Raw genomic sequence first — 20937 nt, 5'->3', positions numbered from 1 at the left:
GATGGACGAATGATAGATGCCTGTGTCTCCAAGATGGAGAGCTATGTTGAGAATTAGAGCCATGTTGTGAAACTCTTCTACTATAAGCTGGCAGCCTGATTCCAGCTTGTAGTTGAAGAGGACAGAAACTGGCAACCTGGTGCCAATAGCATGAGAGAGAGAGACAGAGCAATAGAGAGAGAGAGAGAGGTTGCTGAAAAAATGGATGAAAGAGGGAGGAGCTCGCAGCCCAGTGCCAGACGAGAAAGGAGAACTGTCAGGAATGTGGGAGTGTGATGAGTGTTTCTGGGTGCATTGATTGAGTGATTCAGTTTCTCTGCAGGCTTGCTTGCTGCAGGCATCAGCTGTCTTTTTTTTTTTAACTGGGTGGAGCTTGAGGTGGCGCGATGACATTACCTTCTGGTGCACAGCGTCAGCGATGGAGGATTGTTGTGGTTTTTCACATACTTTAAGCTCCCAGAGCTTGTTAGAAGTTGGAATCATTTAACTTTGTTGTCAGCTCGGTGGCAGGTAAAGTCTGGAGGCTGACATCTGTTATCATTTCCAGATGTGACTTTTCTGGATTGAGCATCAATGCAGGACTAGTGCAAGTTGGGGAGGGAGTAATTACATTTTGGTCTTCCCTGAAAAGACCCTCCCTGGTTGTAACTGGGGTCAGATGAGGAGTGTCTGATGTGGGGACGGTGAGAGTAATTCTGATTGGAGTTGTCTCTTCGGGATGGGTGATGCGGTTAATGGCGTTTCTGGAGCAATGCTGATCGCCTTGTGTCAGGGGCCTTGTTGTGGATTAAGTCTGAGTTTTCAGAAATTTTCACACTGGCAACGTGGCTATGTGATGGTGTGTGTTGCTCTGTGCAAAAAAACCATACCTCAATAGCACCAAGAAATGGTTGGAGACAAAGCGCTGGAGAGTTCTGAAGTGGCCAGCAATGAGTCCGGATCTATATCCCATTCAACACCTATGGAGAGATCTCAAAATTGCTGTTGCAAGAAGGCACCTTTCAAATCTGAGAGACCTGGAACAGTTTGCAAAAGAAGAGTGGTCCAAAATTTCATTTGAGAGGTGTAAGAAGCTTGCTGATGGTTATAGGAAGCGATTGATTTCAGTTATTTCTTCCAAAGGGTGTGCAACCAAATATTGAGTTGAGTGCACCAACAATTTTGTCCAGCCCATTTTTTGTTTTGTGTAAAATTATGTCAATTTTGGCTTTTTTATTATGCTTTTTTTGTGTTTTTCCAATGCACATCAAGGGAATAAACATGTGTATACCAAAAACATTTGTAATTGCAACAATTTCTTGGAGAAATGGTGTATTTTCTGGAAAAATCCCAGGGGTGCCAATACGTCCATGACTGTATGTCATGGTAGTCTTGAGTTTCCAATGACTCCGAAGAGTTTGAATTTTCTAGGATGGAATCACTGAAATGCATGTGCTGTAAGAGTAATAGGAGTCACTGGAAACTCAAGATTGCCATGATATACACGGTCTTTACAAGTTATGGAAACTTTTGTTTCTGAATATAGATGGGGAAAAAGGTGAATAGGTAAGATGGGGTGTGACTAGTGTATATACCTGTCTGTACATCCCCTTACCTAAATTAATAAAGTAAACTGCTGAAATACAGTGATTAATCTGACACATAAACTAAGCGGATGAAACACATAGTATTGTAATGTCACTAAAGGCAAGTAACACCCATTGGATCATTTGGTAAGTGTAGTGGGTGGTGAAAGAAACAGTGTTAAAATACTTATTATGCATGTAAAGTAGCTTCTTTCTGCATCATGTTATTATTAAGGTATGTTATTTACTTTATAGAGGAAAGAGAAGAAACAAGAAATGTGATTGTTCTTTCAGTATTGAGAAATGTTTGTTACTTAATATTCTCTGTAGTACCACTGCAAAAGAGGATAATTACATTTTAAATCAATCAATCAATCAATCAATCAATCAATCAATCAATCAATCAATCAATCAATCAAAATTTATTTAAAGAGCACTTTACAACAACATAAAAGAAGACCAAAGTGCTTTCCATCAGCATGATAAAACAAAACAATACAATTTGATTACTACAAAACCATAAAACCATTAAAAAAAAACAAAAAAAACATAAAACCAAAATGCAGCACAGATGAATCAGTAACATTTAAATGCGGCATTTTGGGCAACATGAGAATAAAACAGTCCTAGGAGTCAAAGGCACGTCTGAATAGGTGGGTTTTCAGTCTGGACTTGAAAAGCGTCAGGTCGGTGATAACGCGAAGTTCAAGTGGGAGTGCGTTCCAGAGTCTTGGAGCAGCAACAGCAAAAGAAGATCACCCTACTGCTTGTACCGGGACCTGAGCACATCCAGCACCATCTGAGTGGACGATTGGCTGGGGTAGTGGATGGTTAAAAGCTCAGATAAATATAAAGGAGCAAGGCCATGAAGAGCTTTAAAAACAAATGTTAAAATTTTTAATTCAATGCAATGATGGACTGGGAACCAATGGAGGGCGGAGAGGATGGGGGTGATGTGACTGTATCTGGATGTGCGGGTTAACAGATGGGCAGCTGCATTCTGAACCAGTTGTAAACGATGGAGTGATGACTGTCTGATACCAAAATAAAGTGTGTTACAATAGTCAATCCAAGAACTGATAAAAGCGTGACTGGCCTTCTCCAGGTCACGTTTGGAAAGAAAGGGCTTGACCTTAGTGAGGAGATGTAGTTGGAAAAAGGTAGCCTTGACAACAGAAGCAATTGGCCGGACAGATCGTAACTCACTGTCAAAAATGACTCCAAGGATTTTTTATAGTTTGACCAACAGGGAAATTCAGCGATGAACTGGACAGTATATTGAAGTGCAACTCAGGGGGACCAAAGAGTATAAATTCAGTTTCACTTTCGTTCAAGTGAAGAAAGTTCTGGGCCAGCCAAAGTTTAATGTCTGATAGGCAGCTGTGTAGAGAGTCCAGTGCAGACGCAGCATTGGGGCGTACAGGCAGATAGAGCTGGAGGTCATCAGCATACAGGTGGAAAGACAGGTTATGCTTTGCAATGATGGCTCCAAGTGGCAGCATATAGAACGAAAACGGAACTAGTCCAAGGATGGACCCTTGTGGTACCCTGGATGACAGCGAGGCAGGTAGAGATGAGTGATCATCAAGCATCACAGCAAAGGTCTTGTCCGCTACGAAGGAGCTGAACCACTGGAGAACAGTGCCCTGTAGACCAACATGCTGAGCTAGACGAGAAATGAGTATGGAGTGGTCCACAGTGTCAAAAGCTGCTGTAAGATCCAACATCACAGCTTTTTAGTGTCCAGAGATTGCAAAATGTCATTCTGCACCTCAAGGAGAGCTGATTCTGTGCTGTGACACATTCTAAAACCAGATTGAAATTTTTCTAAGATACTGTTGGATTCTAGAAAAGGTTGCAACTGAATAAAAATTATCTTTTCTAAAACCTTAGATAAAAATGGCAAATGAGAGACCGGTCTAAAATTAGATAAAACAGCAGGGTCAAGGTTGGGTTTTTTAAGAAATGGTCTATGTTGAAAGACAGCCGGGACAGATCCAGCACTAAGGCAGCTATTTATCAGAGCAAGTAGACAGGGGGCCACTGTATTAAAGACCTGCTTGAACAGTTTAGCTGGCATAATGTCTAGGGGACAGTCAGTGGGTCTCATCCCCTGGACCACTTCAAAAAGTGAAGACAGGGACACAGGTTCAAACATCTCAAAAACAGCAAGGGGTGCAGGAGAAATGTAAGTATCAGCAGCGTGAGCATTACTGTCAATGCCCATCCTGACTGCAGCCACCTTGTCTACAAAATGATGTAAAAAACCTTTCACATGTAGATACTGACACATTTATCAAAGTGCTGCCAAGGGGGCTGATTACAGACTGAATTTTGCTGAATAACACTCTCAGGTTGTTCAAGCTGGTAGAGATTATGTTAGACAGATAGATAAGTGGTCTTCAAACTTTGGATATTTTTACAGCTAGATCTTTAGCAAAATATAAAAGAGAGATAAAGTTGTATTTTGAAAGCTTTGTTGTTAGTATTGAGTCTAAATGGTTTCTAATCTTTTATGTTAACGTTTTTCTCTTGTTCCTTAGGAGACATGTACTATACTTCTGTACTGGAGGAGATGGAGCTTGAAGGCCAGGACTTTCAGGCTGACTCGTGGAGCATGGCTGTGGACAGCAGTTATTTGCAGACACATCGCAAAAATATCATCAAGAGGCAGGATGTCATCTATGGTGACAATTCCACCCCCCTTAAAATTTAATTTAAAAATATCAGAAGAGCAGTTTGTCCAATGACATGTACTATATTAATATAGCAGTTGGTTAGTTGACTGATGTGCACATGTGATGTGGGTGTGTGTCTTTCTTAGAGCTCATTCAAACAGAGCTGCACCATATGCGAACACTGCACATCATGGAAAGAGTGTTCCAACAGGGAATGCTAGAGGAACTGCAGCTGGAGCCCAGCACCATTCATACCATTTTCCCGTGCCTGGACCAGCTGATCAGGATACATTCCAATTTTCTGGCACAGCTTCTCCTGCGGCGTCACAACAGCCTGCAACCTGGATCATGCCACAACTTTACCATTCACCAGCTGGGGGACATACTACTCGAACAGGTAACTCAAAAGTATTGCGTTTTTACATATTTATGTGGTAATTTCTGTGACTGACTTTGCATGTTAACATTTTTTTCCTGAGAATAGTCTTGTAAAGAGACACTGATTGTGATGCTATTTTTGAACAGTGCTTTTTTTTTTTTACATGGTCAAGGGCTTTCCTTCATGTTCTAGCAAGAGATCTTTCTCAAATTTACACAGAAAAAACATTTTGTTTGTGTGTTCTTCTGCCAGTTCTCAGGCCAGTGTGCAGATGACATGCAGAAGACCTATGCTGAGTTCTGTAGCCGCCATTTGAAGGCTGTCAAACTGTACAAGGAACTTCTGGCTAGAGACAAAAGGTTCCAGTTGTTTATACGGGTGAGAGAGACACAAAAATTCAAACCACATCAGAATATACAACTTGTATCACATTGCACACAGGAATTCAAATCAAAGCAACTTTATATTTAGACAGAAAACAAGTAAAGATTTATTTAATTAGCAAATTAAATTTACATAGTGCTTTGTATAAAAGAAATTTCAAATTTACAAAAATTTCAGTGAGGAAATACCATTTGGAGGTGTATGATAATATTTACTGAGGTAACAAGAGAGACACATTTTGATGATTAGATGGGAGAAAGTGAAATGTCTATATCGAGAGCAGTTCCAAATGAAGGTAGTAAATAGAACAGGAGTACCTAAAGTGTAAATCTTCATGCTGGTGGAGTAACGCTTTTGGATGGATGATGGAAACTTTCACTGATACTCCGCTGATGGAGCAGAGGGGTAATTTGTCAGTGCGTGTGTTTGCCTTTCACTGTTTCTGGCCAGCGGATGAGTCGAGGACCCTTGCTACGTTGCCATGGTGTTCCAGAGTGCATCTTGTTGGTGACTCAGCGGATCTCCAAGTACCCTGTCCTTATTCAGCGCATTCTTGACAACACCACCGGTGAGTCACCACAGCCATGATTTTTGATGATGTTTTCATCAGTTTTATGTTCTTTTCTCACATATGGTATCTCTTGGCAAAAAAATTAAATAAAAGAAGAAGAATAAATCACTAGACCTTTATAGTTTACTTGTCTACCAAAAATTTGGACACAATGGTGTTACACATACTAGTGTACAAACAAGCTGGTGCCCCTGTCAACAAAGCCAATATGAACTGTAACTACAAAGCCTTCAAAAACTCATCTAATTATACAGTTACTGAAAATACAGTTAAATTTGGTGATCGTTTACATATGAGTGACTGTCCCCAACAAAATCATTCTAAAAACAAAATTAAGTTAATGGAATAAAGTTTTAGGTCTGTCTATAAGCAGTTCACCCATTGAAAGAAACAATGTGTGGTAATAATGGTTGTGCATCCACAATAATCCTGTTTTTGTTTTTTTTTTGTTCCTCATCCAGATGATGAAGAAGAAGCCTACTCTCTGGCACAGGCTCTCTTGATGGTCAGAGAACTTCTTAGTTCAATAGACCAACAGGTACCAATGTACTTTCTAAATACTGGAATGAATGAATCCAAATTTGGAAAGTGAAAGAATTCAGTTCAGTTCAATTACATTATATAGTGCCCATAGCAATAACAACATGTCATAGCATTTCACATAAAGTGAAAACCTTACAAATTTTAAACAGAGAAACCCAACAAATCCAAAATTTCCTTTAGATTCCTTTTGAGCAAACAGTTGCAACAGTAGGAAGGAACAAAAAACCTTCTGCTCTGACAGAACTAGGCTCAGAGAAGGCAGCTATCTGCCTTGAATGGTTAGAGCGAGAGTGGGGATAAGGGCTGTGGGATAGAGGTTGGAGTGGAGATAGCAGATGGAGAACAGACAAACTGTCTTTAGAAAAACGGTCAATGATAGTGACAATGGTGGTATTACCATTGAATGAAGGAAGTCCGCTGACAAAGTCCACTGCGTTATGTGACCAGGGATAACTCGGGATAGGTAGGGGTTGCAGAAGACTGGAGCTGGGCTGATTAGAGGTTTAGTCTGGGCACAGACGGAACAGGCCACGACGAACTCCCGGGTATCTTCATACATAGCAGGCAATCAGAACTTTTGACAAAGGACTCCTAGGGTATGTGAGGTACCAGGGTGACAGGTTAGCTGAGAGGAATGGGCCCATTGCAAGACTGGGAAATGGGCAGGGTCCATACAAACATGGAGTTAGGATGGCCATTACCTGGATCTGGTTGCTGGTTCTGGGCTTCGCAGATCCCTCAACTGGCATTCAATTTCCCAGGTGAGGGACACCCCCAGGCAGGTCTTGGCAGGATGAAGACTTGTTCCCAAGGTGATTCCTCCACAGCAAACTGCTTTGAAAGGGCATAAGGTCTGACATTCCAGGAACTAGGTCAGTAGGTCAGGGTGAATTGTAATCTGCTGAAAAACAGAGTTCAGCAGGCCTGACAGGAGTTCAACCATTTAACCTCTTAGTAGATCTGACATACTCAGGGTTCTTGTGATTAGTTCATACAATACATAGGTTGTTCGGTCCCCTCCAGTGAATGCCTTCATTCCTCTAGAGCCAGCTTGATTGACAGTAACTCTCAGTGTCCATTGTCGTAGTTAGGCTTGGCTGGGAAAAGGCTCTGGGAGAAAAAGGCGCAGGGATATAGGGAGCTGGTTGGGATAGGACTACTGCTACTACTGCTACTATCACAAGCATCGACCTCAACGATGAACTGGAGACTGGGGTCAGGCTGAATGAAGATAGGTGCCGAGATGAAGTGTTAGTGAAAGGAGTGGGAAGCCTCAGTGGTCCAGGTGAATGGTCTGGAGGTGGAGGTCAGTGCAGTCAGAGGTGTAACAACCTTGCTGTAATCATAGATGAATGTGCAGTAGAAACTGGCAAAACCCAAGAATCGCTGGAGCTGCTTGCTGTTCTCCAATTGTGGTCAGTCTCTTACAGCCGTGAATTTCACAGAGTCCATCTGTACTTCCCCTAGGGAGATGATGCATCTTAATAATGACATAGTGGCAGCACGGAACTCACACTTCCCCGCTTTGACAAAGAGACAGTTTATGAGCAGCCTCTACAGGACTTAACGGACATGCTGGATGTGTTCCTCTGAGTTACAAGACTAAATGAGAATGTCATCCAGGTAATCAAAGACAAACCAGTTGATCATTTACAGTACATCATTTGTCACGTTCTGGAAAACTGGCTGCGTCATTTATGAGTATGAAGGGCATTACCAGATACTCGAAGTGTCTGAGAGATATATTGAAGGCTGTCTTCCATTCGTCTCCCTCACAAATCTGAACGAGGTGATACGTATATCGTCCTGAAAACAGTGGCACCATGCAGGGGTGTGAATATGGAGCTGATTAATGATAACAGGCAACTGTTCTTGACAGTGATGTCAGTTAGGCCTCGGAAGTTGATGTAGGGGCGTAGTGATCCATCCTTCTTGTCAACGAAGAAGAAACTTGCTTCAATAGGTGACGATAAGGTTTGGATGATGCTGGCAGCCAGAGAGCCTCGGATGTATGGTATGTCTCCATCGCAAAATGTTCTGGCTTAGACAGATTGTACAGCTGGCTGCTGGGAAGGGAGGAACCAGAAAGTAGGTCAGTGGCACATGCATAGTGTTGACACGTGGGGCAAGGTGAGAGCATTGCCCTTACTGAACAAGGGGGCCAAATCGTGGTATTCAGTAGGAACCTGGGAGAGATTGATGGATTCCAGGGGCAATGGGTTGATCTGAGCAGCTTGGGTCAGGGCAGAGCTGAGAAACTGAGTATGACAGCTGGAGCACCATGAAACCGCTTCCTCATTCTTCATGTTTTTTAGCCAGAGGTGATCTAGCACCAGGGGAGGACTGGAATGATTGATGAGGTGAAAGGTGATGATCTTCCAGTCAGGAAACCGCCTTCCAATTGACCTGAGCAAGGTGGAGTCTGTTTACCGCTCTGGTCTCCAACAGGAATGACAAAAGCATGTCCATTAGGTTTTCTTCGCCCGAGTCCATGAGGGCTGTTATCGGTAGTGACTGGGTCTCAAAACATAGAGAGGCTAAGAGCTGTAATCATTGGGGGGTTACAGTCTCAGTTCAGCTCACTAATACCAGTGTTGGGCAGTTTGCGATGAAATGACCTATCATGCGGCAGTACAATCAGGTGTTTGTGACACGATGGTGCTCCTTCTCCTGGGTGGTTAGTTGGGCTCATCCAATCTGCATCGCTTCACATTTGGAGCAAGAAGGTTGGGTCACCACAGGGCCTGGACACACTAGAACCGGGGTCTGAGGAACGGATGATGCGGTCCGAAAAGAGTGTTCATGGCTCCTCTCATGGAGACCATTGTGCAAGCGGATGGATAGGGAAATCAGATGGTTCAGATCAGAGGTGTCGTCATGGGTCGTCAGCTCCTCTTTCAGGGTTTCATGGAGGCCCTTATAGAATACTCCCAGGAGGAGCTCATCATTCCAGCTACTCTGTACTGCTAGAGCCCTGAATTATTTAGCATATTCAGCTATGCTGAGGGATCTCTGTTGAGTCCAGATGGGCAGGTTGCTGGCATCTTTTCCTCTCCCCGATTGGTTGCAACACTTCGTCTCATTCTTGAAGGCTACATAGGAGTTGCACACCCCCGACCGACTCTCCCACACTACAGCCTCTCTCACAGACCCCTTAAGCAAACTTAATAGATAAGCTATGTGAGAACATTCAGAAGAATAAGAGAAGGGCTGCATAGTGAAAACAAGAGATATTTGAGTGAGAAAAGCTTCACACAATCCCCAGTCCGGGGGTTGTTCTTGTTTTCCTCAATTAAAGATGAATAATAGGCAGTTATTGTCCTAAGAATCGCTTTTTTATGTCAAAAAACTATTTTTCCAGGCTAGCTGAAATTCTTCTGAATTTGTAACGCACTCTTGCCTTTCTTCTTGGATTCTGTTTTAAGTTGCACAGTTTTTCATTATACCATGGAGCTATTTTATTACAATTTGTTGCCTTCTTTTTCAGAGGGGCAACAGTGTCAAGTGATGTAGGCAGTAAAGCCAAAGTCCTATCAATGAGATTATCCACCTGTGTGGGACTAACATTAAAGGAGCTGTTCTCCATTGTGTTGGCATATGGTATTGAAGTAAATAATAACAGAATCACTTCCTTAAACTTAATTATTGCCTTGTCAGATAAATATCTGCTGTAGTGTAACTTCTTGGTAGATGCTCCATTATTGTAAATTCAAAATCGAGCTTTGTTGAAAAACATTAAGATGTAAAAATGTTATGCCATATGTCAAAACAAGATCAAGGGTGTGATTAAAACAATGAGCTGGTTTTTTAATATTTTGAGGAAAACCAACTGAGTCCAACAATGAGCTAAAGTAGAGTTGAGACTGTCATTCTCATCATCTTCTTGGATAAAGTCACCCATGATAGTGACCTTATCTGTACTGAGCATTAAATCAGCAAAGAACTCTGAGAATTCAGATGAAAAAAAAAAAAATCAGAGTATGGGGCAGGTGGTCAATAGACAACAACTAACAAAATTTATTTTTTTTTTCCAGTTCAGAAGTAGCTTAGAAGTAATGTACCTAATGTGAGATGATGCAATTTTGAACCATTTGAGATTTGGGTTATACTACACAGAGGTATACTTACTACTGTTCCGGCAGGTACAGAGGCTCAAAAGCAGGGAAATGGGAAAGCAGACAAGTGACTGATTATAACAAGAGTTATTGTACAAGGAATCAAAGCAAAACAAACTACAACAGGAAACAGAATTCATAAACTGGAAATGGAAACTACAGGAATACGCTGAAGGCGTAACTGAACTAGACTTCCCCTAGAGGGAAGACAGACTAAGTACAGAAACAACAGAATAAACTGTTAACCCACATTTGGTACCGCCAAGGCAGGATAACAACTAAACTTTAACCCAAAATAACTAACGTCCTAGACTACTAGAAACTCCCAAACACTAATCCCAGAATTCCACATAACCTTGGCAGGTAACTACAACCGACAGTCAATAAAAAAAACTCTATTATCTGGTGCAGCAAGAGAGAGAACTTAGCTGACATTCTCTCTAGTAATTATGGTTCTGGAAACCATCAACGACATGTCCCAGGTGTTTCGAAAGCCAACAGATGGAATCCTTGGCGTCCAGGTAAGTAGACAGCGACGGTGGTTACCAGCCCCAGCAGAATGGCGTCCTCGTAGTGTGGCAGGCTCACATGTGGCGTGGCAGCAGCTAGAGTCCTTCTCTGCCTCAGAGAATCCCCGGAGAATCCCAAGGTCCACTGAAGCCAGGAAGCCTCAGCCAGGTGGATAATCCAACCTCCAGAGAACACGGCAACAGAAGCAGGCAGGAGTCCGCACTGAACAGAGAAAACAGGATTAGAGCAAGGTCTAGGACACGAGATGGCTCGGACAGGTCTGATCACAACACTAACTGTTAGTTAGGAGACGGTCCAGCACCAAATGACGAGTCGAATCACTTTTTAAAGGAACGCCAGCCAGCTTGATTGGGTGACTCCCACCTGCACACGATCAGCTGATTGGAATCATCAACACCTGCCGCTGTCACTGCCACACATCTAAGGAGAGAGAGAGAACCAGGGCCGGAGGAAGAGAGAGCACTGCCACCTAATCACAGCCTCCGGCTGTGACTGTGACAACTTCTGTTGTATAGTGTATATTTGATTTCAATTAAATTAAATAGAATTTGTTTGGTTCATTCATATTTCTTGATACATTCTTTTGGACTCCAAATGGAAGATGGCATTTATTCTGATTTGCAGATGGAGGAACTCGAGAAAACACAACAACTGCAAGAGATCCAGGCCAAGCTGGACCCCCGGGCAGAAGCCAGAGTTAGGGATGGTGGACTCTTTAAGCCTGGAGAGTTGCTCCGACGGAGGCTTGTCCACAATGGCACCCTTTTTTGGAAAACCCCAGGATCACGGCTCAAAGGTACACAACATGGTGAAAAGATTACTATGGGTGTAAAGTTAGTGAAGTTGTGAACCAATCAGGTGATACACATAATAAAATGTACTGAGATTGACAATGATGATTATTTACTATACATAAAGTTATGGTTTTGAACTTTGTCACACCAATGGTTATGTTGTAGCTGAACCTTTCACACCACTACAGGAACCATCACAACTGCTGCTTGCTGTCTAAATTTGATGACATACTTCAGCGGTCAAAAGTTTTAGAATGGCCTCCATTTTTCCTTTTTTTAAATTGGAAATTATGCATGTTAATATTTCTTTGTACTCTGAAATGAAAGCATACAACAAATAAAAAATTGAAGTAAAAAAAATCAGATTAGAAACTAAAATATATTCTTAACTATTAACTCATCATAGTAGCCACCTTTGGCAGATACAGTATAACAGCTGAGCACACTTGTGCCATTCTTTTTACAATGGAAATCAAATATACTTCAGAAAGTTCTTCCCAGCTCTGTTGCAGAAGTTCCCATAAATGTGTGGCACTTGTAGATTCCTTTGCTTTCACTCTTCTGTCCATTTCATCCCTATCCAGCTGCATGGGGTTTAAGTCTGGAGACTGTGCTGGCCACTCCATGTTTTCAAGATTACCATCTTGTTCTTTTTTCCTGAAGTAGTTCTGGCATAGCTTAGCCTTATGTTTTGGGTTATTATCTTGCTGTAGGATGAACCCCTGACCAACTAGGTGCATACCAGAGGGTACTGCATGGTGCTGCAGAATGCTGTGGTAGCCATTTTGGTTCAGGGAACCTCTTACTCTGTACAAGTCACCCTGGATCCAGCAAAAAAGCCCCAGACCATCACGCTTCCTCCTCCATGTTTGACAGTTGATGTCACACACTGAGGAACCATCCTTTCGCCTACTCCATGGGAGTACAAAAATCATGTGTGACGAACCAAAGATTTCGAATTATATTTCATCAGTCCATAATACCTTCTTCCAGTCTTCAGTAGTCCATTGGTGGTTTTTCATGGTCCAGGCAGGCCACTTTTTCTTATTCTGATGTCTTACCAATGACTTTCTTGCTGCAACTCGACCTGTCAAACATACAACTCCAAGCCTTCTCTTCACAGTTGAAACTGAGACTTGCTTACTATGACCACTGTTAAGCTGTGCTTGAAGCTATTGTCCTGTAAGTTCTGTTGTAGTGTCGGTGAGTGTTGCTCTTGAGGGTAGGGTGCCATGATGTGTTCCAACACTACTTTTATGCAGACAGGAGGTTGGAAGTAGTCAAGAAAAGTTGGGACACCTGTAGGATTTGGTAGCACCTACTTTCAAGGCTTAATCAACCTACATTGCTGCAGAACAGCTGTAAGTTATTAACCCATTTCTTGTTCCCTGAAAAAGGCCTTTTTGTATAATTCTGAAATGTACATTATTTTTCAGTTTTGGGTAACCATATCTTTTTTTTAACCTCTGGCAGTTCACTACTTACCTTTGTACCATTTCAAGCTATTCATTGGACTTGAGCTACTTGAATTTCAATAAAAAACTGGAAAAAATTGGGACGTTCTAAGACTTCGAACCGGTAGTGTAGTTCGACAAATTTGTGATAGTTTCAGATCCACACTACCAAAAGTTTCTTGCAATTCTTGCATCAACAGTATTGAATATGTACAACAGGAGGCAGTTTCAACATTCTTAAACTATTATTATCACTAATTCTTTACTGACTTATAAGTCAGTTTATGCCATACAGGCCTCTGACTTACAAGCCCTCTTTAGGCATGAAGCATAACATTGTCAGTGCTTTCACATGAAGAATGGCTTTAATGATTTACATTTATTTATTCTGTTGGCCATCATTTTCAAATTTTTGTGCCTGCAACACAGGATTGTGTGACATTGTATTTCATTGGTGGTTGACAAGTGACTCTTTCTAGTCCTTGTCTATGATTCTGACAGACTCATGGAACACTTTCCAATTGCTAGAAAAGTGTTTTGGTTCTTGATAAAAACAAGTAAAACAATCAAAAGATGACAGCAAAAGCTATGGGGATAGGTACGATCCAAGTTTATATATCAACAACGTTTCCAACAACTTAATTGTGTCTTTGAATATGTGACTGTATTTTCAGCCAATTTATTGTGTGTGTGTGTGTGTGTGTGTGTGTGTGTGTGTGTGTGTGTGTGTGTGTGTGTGTGTGTGTGTGTGTGTGTGTGTGTGTGTGTGTGCGTGCGTGTGTGTGTGTCTGTGTGTGTGTGTCTGTGTGTGTGTGTGTGCGTGCGTGCGTGCGTGCATGCGTGTGTGTAGATATGCAGGTCTTATTGATGACAGACATCCTGGTATTTCTGCAGGAGAAAGACCAGAGGTACATCTTTTCATGCATGGTAAGAAAATGCACTAGCAGACACAAAAGTATCCCAAAAATGAATTCACCAATAGCTGCTTTTTTAGCAGATGACATTCTCTCACCTTTTCTATGTTATTCTGTATTGTTTTCTCCAAACAATACTCTGCTGTGTAATTCAGGACAAACCTCCAGTACTGTCCCTTCAGAATTTGATAGTGAGGGATATAGCCAATCAGGAACGTGGCATGTTTCTCATCAGTGACTCCTCCCCTCCTGAGATGTATGAATTCCATGCTGCCAGCAAGGAGGATAAGAATGTCTGGATACGCCACATCCAACACGCAGTCAGCAAGTGAGCAAATACACCTACACGTACACTTTCTCCAATTTCACTGTATTAGTTTAGGAGCGGGTACTCATTAGGAAGATGCACTGGTGACGTCACTTACCACTACATTACAGACATTCCTCTGCTCTCTAATGCAGATAGGAAGATATTAGGCAGTTTGGTGATCATTTGCTCATTGGTAAGATGTAGAGTTGGTGCTGTTACTGCTACTAAGCAACATCCCAAATCTTTTTCCTCAATCTTCTTTGTCTTCTTCCATCCTAGTATTTTTACAAAGAAGTGCTGTTGTCTACCATAGGCCTACATATAGAACAACAGTTTCTTTTCTACCCTTTTCATCCATAGAAAATAATGGATGAAATATAAAGTGAACAAAAAATATATATTACAAAATTTGTCATCAGAACTTCAAATTAAAGTGCTAAACGGAAACATTGTTTTCAGATGGGTCCTGCTATTCAGATTACAAATGAAATATACAGTGAAATATAGTCTGGGGCAAGCCTAACCACAACATTATAAAATAATATACACATCACAATAATTAAACTGAGGCCTGAGGGTGGCACAATCCCATGTATTACTTTTTATAAAGAAAAATGTCTACATTTTGTATTTGGGTTTGTTTTAAATTACACATTCATGCATTTAATGTTTCACAGCAAAACATTTTGTGACTAACAGTCCGGGAGCCCAGATGGCCTACCATGCACTATAATGTCATGCATTGCAATGTTTGGTTGCTTAAAGGTATTGAGTTACTACATTGTCTTTGGATTTATTTTTTTTCACTTTTCATTACGTTTGTTGTTCTTGTTACTTTGAGTCATGTTCTGGCTTAGTTAAAGATGTTTCAAAGGCTTTTCAGTAAAGAATGAGGGCCCATCATGGGTGAAACCAGCAGATTTCACTAATTTTCAGATTTTACTCCAGCAGGGGCAGATACAATGTATATAGCAACGTAAAAAATATTTGTTTGAGCACTAACATTTTTTGACCGTATCAAATTTTTGTAGATATATTTCAACTTTACTTTTCAGTTTCTGTTTTAAATCCAGATTTGAATTTATTGTTCATTAGTTAAGTACAAACAACACCTAATCTGGTATTTACACATGTAGCAATAATGTACTTCTGTGTTAATATTTTTCTTTAATATGTTTTCAGATACCAATAGAGTTGCCTAGGATATCCTGCTGATAGTAGAGCAGATCACTGCAAATTTCAGGAGACTCATTCCTTTCCTTAAACAACCATCAAAACTGACACACATACTCCTTGAGGATTGCACTTTTGGTAAAACCCATTAGCCACTTAAAAATTCAAAATGGCGGCCATTTTTAAAAATGGAGGCCATTGAATAGACAGAAATATTGCTTTTCGCAATCAAATCACAGAGAGTTGTCCCAGTTGAATGATCTTGGTGTCAAATCACACATTTTTGACTATGTAGAATCCAAATTTGGAACCATGTACCTACTCACTGGCTTCCTCGTACCATAATACCAGTCCTGAAATCCTAATTAGGATAAAAAAGTGCCCATATCATAGGCATCATCAGTCTGATATACACACGTGGACAAAATTGTTGGTACCCCTCAGTTAATGAAAGAAAAACCCACAATGGTCACAGAAATCATTTGAATCTGACAAAAGTAATAATAAATAAAACTTCTATGAAAATTAACCAATGAAAATCAGACATTGCTTTTGAACCGTGGTTCAACAGAATTATTTTTAAAAATAAACTCATGAAACAGGCCTGGACAAAAATGATGGTACCCCTAGAAAAGACTGAAAATAATGTGACCATAGGGACATGTTCAATCAAGGTGTGTTGTCATGGTTTCTCTTAGACATCGAGGATGTGCAGATGTTGAAGAAAATGTCCGTTGACACTGTTGCTTTTATGATATAATTTTATTACAAAAAACAGTAAACAGGCACCGTGCCTGGTGGAGACTTCACAGCCAATTTGAACATCTCATCAAACAAAGGGCTGGTGGTCATTTTATACCCTTCAATGACATATGAAGTCACAACATCTGGTCCCTTTTAGAAAACTTGGTAAAAACAGGATACAGGGTACCCCCCTTCGACCAGCCCATAGGCTCTGTAGGGTCCATCCATCACTATGTGGACAGCGGAGCCAATGGAGCCCCTAAGTCAACATAACATAAGAGTTCCTCAGACTGAAAAACACATTCCAATGTAATGAGCTCCTTATGTCTCACTCAGGTTCCAATTGTGATAAACAACTCCTATCAGAACTCATATCAGATTAGACACTTCAGTGTCCTCTAATTAGCATCACAGGTGTTTACAAACTTGGCCTATTTATAGGGTAGTCAGTGTGCTGTTTGGTGACATGGTGTGTACCACACTAAGCATGGACCAGAGGAAGCCAAGGACAGAGTTGTCTCATGAGATTAGAAAGAAAATTATACACAAGCAATTTAAAGGTAAAGGCTATAAGACCATCTCCAAGCAGCTTGATGTTCCTGTGACTACAGTTGTACATATTATTCAGAAATTTAAGATCCATGGGACTGTAGCCAACCTCGCTAGACGTGGCTGCAGGAGGAAAATTGATGACAAATCAAAGAGACGGATAATACAAATGGTAACAAAAAAACACAGAACAACCTTGAAAGACATTAAAGGTGAACTCCAAGGTCAAGGTACATCAGTGTCAGATCACACCATCCGTCATTGTCTGAGCCAAAGTGGACTTCATGGGAGATGACCAAAGATGACATCATTGTTGAAAACAAATCATAAATAAGCCAGACTGGAATTTGCCAAACTGCATGTTGACAAGTAACAAAGCTTCTGGGAGAATGTCCTATGGACAGACGAGACAAAACTGGAACTTTTTGGCAAAGCACATCAGCTCTATGTTCACAGACGCAAAAATGAAGCATATCAAGAAAAGAACACTGTCCCTACTGTGAAACATGGAGGAGACTCTGTTATGTTCTGGGGCTGCTTTGCTGCATCTGGCACAGGGTGTCTTGAATCTGTGCAGGGTACAATGAAATCTCATGACTATCAAGGTATTGTAGAGAGAAATGTGCTGCCCAGTGTCAGAAAGCTTGGTCTCAGTCACAGGTCATGGGTCTTGCAACAGGATAATGACCCAAAACACACAGCTGAAAACCCAAGAATGGCTAAGAGGAGAACATTGGACTATTCTGAAGTGGCCCTCTATGAGCCCTGATCTAAATCCTATTGAACATCTGTGGAAGGAACTGAAACATGCTGTCTGGAGAAGGCACCCTTCAAATCTGAGATAACTGGAGCAGTCTGCTCATGAGGAGTGGACCAAAATACCTGCTGAGAGGTGCAGAAGTCTCATTGACAGTTACAGAAATCGTTTGATTGCAGGGATTGCCTCAAAAGGTTGTGCAACAAAATATTAAGAAAATATTAATAAATATTAAGTTAAGGGTACCATAATTTTTGTCCAGGCCTGTTTCATGAGTTTATTTTTTAAATCTGCCACAGATCTCCTTTCTTGGCAGGAGTCTGCGTTTCTGGCTGACATACTATTGACTGACTCCTGATGCAGCCTGCCTGGTAGCCAGCACACTTCACATGCTGCTTCAGCGCTGCTTTGTTTGCAAGGGATATCTTCGTACGGCCTCTGCTTCGAGCAAACATGTCCAACCTCGCATCATTGACACCTTGCAGCTGTGCTGGATCTCTCATTCATCATCCACTACAGGTGGGTACTGGCTGAGTTTGCTGAAGACACCAGAAGCCTCATCACAAACATCCCAGGTTTGCCAAGCAGACTTCTTCCCTTTGCCACAGAATGCTAAAACAACATCGCAGCCAGTGAAGGCATGAAAGAAGAGCATCCATTTGCTCTTTTCTGCAAGAGTGCAACACAAGTCATGTACAGGAACCCATCTCAGGTTCTGTCCTTGGCCAAAGGCAACCCAGAACTGTTGCAGACCTAGCTCCTGAAGTGCCTGCCGACCACTGACTGCGATGACGACAACATTTGTGTCGTTGGCTTTGACCATGATGACTTTGCTGCCTGCTTCTGTTGCATGCCTGGCATGCACAAAGATCTGTTTGTCAGCTTCTTCATGACTGCATGGTGCCACCTCAGCCAGATTGATAGTGTGGTTGCTGACAGCATCTTCTTCCTTGGTCACAATGACCACATTTGTTGTGGCCACACATGCAGTCTTATCAGTCAGAAAGTTGCACAGCTCGGGTTTGTTGTCATTTTCTCTCAAGAAGTTTGAGAGAATTTTGCCCTTCCCTGTCACCATGCGTCTCATTCCGCGTCCTCGCTTTGATCTAATTTCAGCTTTCAGATTAGATGACCGGTAGCCATCAAACACAATGTCTGTTCTTGGTAGAGTATGCTTGTATTATAGGAAGGACATTGAGCATTGCACACTCTCTGAACGTCTTTGAACTTTGTGGGGGCAGACTGTTCACCAACGCTGCACCGTCAATGATGATAGTGTCGGCATCTGGCTCTGCCTCAGGGGTTGTAACTTGGCTCTCAAGAATGGTAGTGAGGTGGGATTTCTGACAGATGTGGAGCTTTCCATCATCACTGAGGGCAGCAGGCTGTGACTGGTCCTCATGATGGAAGAACTCCTTCAACTCATACTCTCTGTTCTGGCATGATATGAACAGCTTGGAGAACAGTTAAGTTTTCTTTCAGCTCTTTTTGCTTTGAATAGTCAACAGAGGCTGGTACTGGTTTGAGAAAGTCAACCCTGTTCTTCCTAATTGGTTCATAGATGGCGGATTCTTCTTCCCCTTCCAGTCCCTTCATACACTCCTGGAAACAGACCTTGCTTGTCTCAAGGTATGTGCCAGTCAGCTTGGCGGCAGTGTGGTGAGCAATATCCTTTGTATCAAGTGAAAACACGTCCCGACTCTCCTCCTGGAAAGGATTGCCCCTATCTTTCATGGCTTCTGATGGCTTTTCTACTTTCTCAAAGAACACTCTTTGTGCTCGTTCTGTCTCTTCATAGTGGCTGGTGTGTTCAGTACCCTCTTTGTTCCCACATGCTGCCTCATACTGTACAACCAAGTGGCTGACTTCAGGACCAGCTATCATCCATCTTCTCAGTGCTGATGGGTCTTCAGTCACGTCCTTATTTACATTTATTGCAGTTAGTTAGTGGGTGAACTGAACTAATGGTAGCTTGATTGTACAGTCTGAGGGCAGCAGGAAGGAAGGACCTACGTTTTCTCTCCTTTAGTCTTTTTGGTACCCCGGATGAAGCAGTCTGTCACTGAAGGAGCTGTCCAGTGATGGTACTGTTTCCTGCAGGGGGTGGGAGGTGTCCTTCATGATAGACAACAGCTTTGTCATCATCCTCCTGTCTCCCACCACCTGCACAGGATCAAGGGGACAGCCCAGGGCAGAGCTGGCTTTCTTAACCAGTTTATTCAGTCTCTTCCTGTCTGCAGCCGTGATGCTGCTGCTTCAGCAGACCACTCCATACATGATGGCTAATGCCACCACAGAATCATAAAAGGTCCTCTGAAGTGCTCCCTGCACCCTGAAGGACCTCAGTTTCCTGAGCAGGTGGATTCTGCTCCAAATTTTCTTGAAGAGTGTGTTAGTGTTAGCAGTCCAGTCCAGTTTATTGTTTAAGTTAACACCCAGGTACTAGTAGGAGTCCACAATCGCAATGTCCGTTCCCTGGATGTTCACTGGTGTAGGAGAAGTGTGTCTGCTCCTGCTAAAATCGACCACCACTTCTTTGGTTTTGAGCACATTAATCTGGAGGCAGTTCAACAGGCACCAGTCCGCAAAGTCCTGCTTGAGCTGTCTGTACTCCTCCTCATGTACGATCACATCTGCCTTGATGACAGCATTGGCCTGCTCATGAGCTTGGTCAATAGCCATTGCTGACAACTGTCATCTCGATTTGTGTATGACAAATTTTACACTAAGGAACTCCTGAGCCAGCTGAGGATGCTTCTGTTCAAGGGTCATCATGTCTCTGTAGTGGATCGGAAGTTACCATGCATAGTTTACATTGTTGTTGACGAAGAAGTACGATATCAGCTTAGCCAGTGACTGACAGTACAGGAAGAATTTGGCTTTCTTGAATAATCGGCTCAACAAGAGGATCACCAGTTCCACTGACAGCACCATATACCAGAAATGAAACTGGGGCCTTTGCATTTTGCGATGCTCACACCAAGCTTTGAAGCTAGGCACCTCTTTGGGTTGTTCATCTGTCTCTTTTGAGTAGTCCATGTGGGCTGCCTTGAGAAGCTTGTACAGATTGCATGCTGTTATGTAGTGCATCTGCCATGTCCCAGTGATGCTCAAAGCTGTCAGAAATTAATCTGCTGTCCCAGGAGATGCTATCCCTGCCTCCATGAGGGCTTCTGTCCAACCACTGTCCTGCTGATACTGAACCCCATGCTGAGTTTCACAACAGTGGTGCCACCAGTGTGCCCTGGTTGCTCTTTGACATCCGCTCTGTTGAGCTACTACTCTACACCTTCTGCTGCAAGTCTCTCAGTGTCCCCCACTGCATCATGTCACGTCCAATTTGGAAGCCTTGTACAGGAAGATGCTACACATACTAAACTTCTGACACTATGATATACACTACCATACATTTTAGCTGAGTCAGACGTAACATGAACCCGTAATTTAGCAGAATATTAGGATTCCGTGACTGATAT

General features: G+C 42.2%; 1 protein-coding gene across 2 annotated transcripts in view; it reads left to right on the top strand.

Moving 5' to 3' along the window:
* Window positions 1–20937, top strand: part of LOC111587924 (rho guanine nucleotide exchange factor 2-like) — a 68445-nt gene that overhangs the window by 23690 nt on the left and 23818 nt on the right. For both annotated transcript variants that reach the window (XM_055017946.1, XM_055017945.1), the window contains exons 7-14: window positions 4109–4252; window positions 4390–4640; window positions 4875–5000; window positions 5457–5574; window positions 6039–6115; window positions 11391–11562; window positions 13865–13941; window positions 14084–14256. In XM_055017946.1, the coding sequence (XP_054873921.1) occupies window positions 4109–4252; window positions 4390–4640; window positions 4875–5000; window positions 5457–5574; window positions 6039–6115; window positions 11391–11562; window positions 13865–13941; window positions 14084–14256 (1138 nt within the window). The remainder of the gene's footprint in view (window positions 1–4108; window positions 4253–4389; window positions 4641–4874; window positions 5001–5456; window positions 5575–6038; window positions 6116–11390; window positions 11563–13864; window positions 13942–14083; window positions 14257–20937) is intronic.

The sequence above is a fragment of the Amphiprion ocellaris genome, chromosome 15 (assembly GCF_022539595.1).
Source record: "Amphiprion ocellaris isolate individual 3 ecotype Okinawa chromosome 15, ASM2253959v1, whole genome shotgun sequence".
NCBI lineage: Eukaryota > Metazoa > Chordata > Actinopteri > Pomacentridae > Amphiprion > Amphiprion ocellaris.
This window is presented reverse-complemented; position numbering and strand designations above follow the sequence as displayed.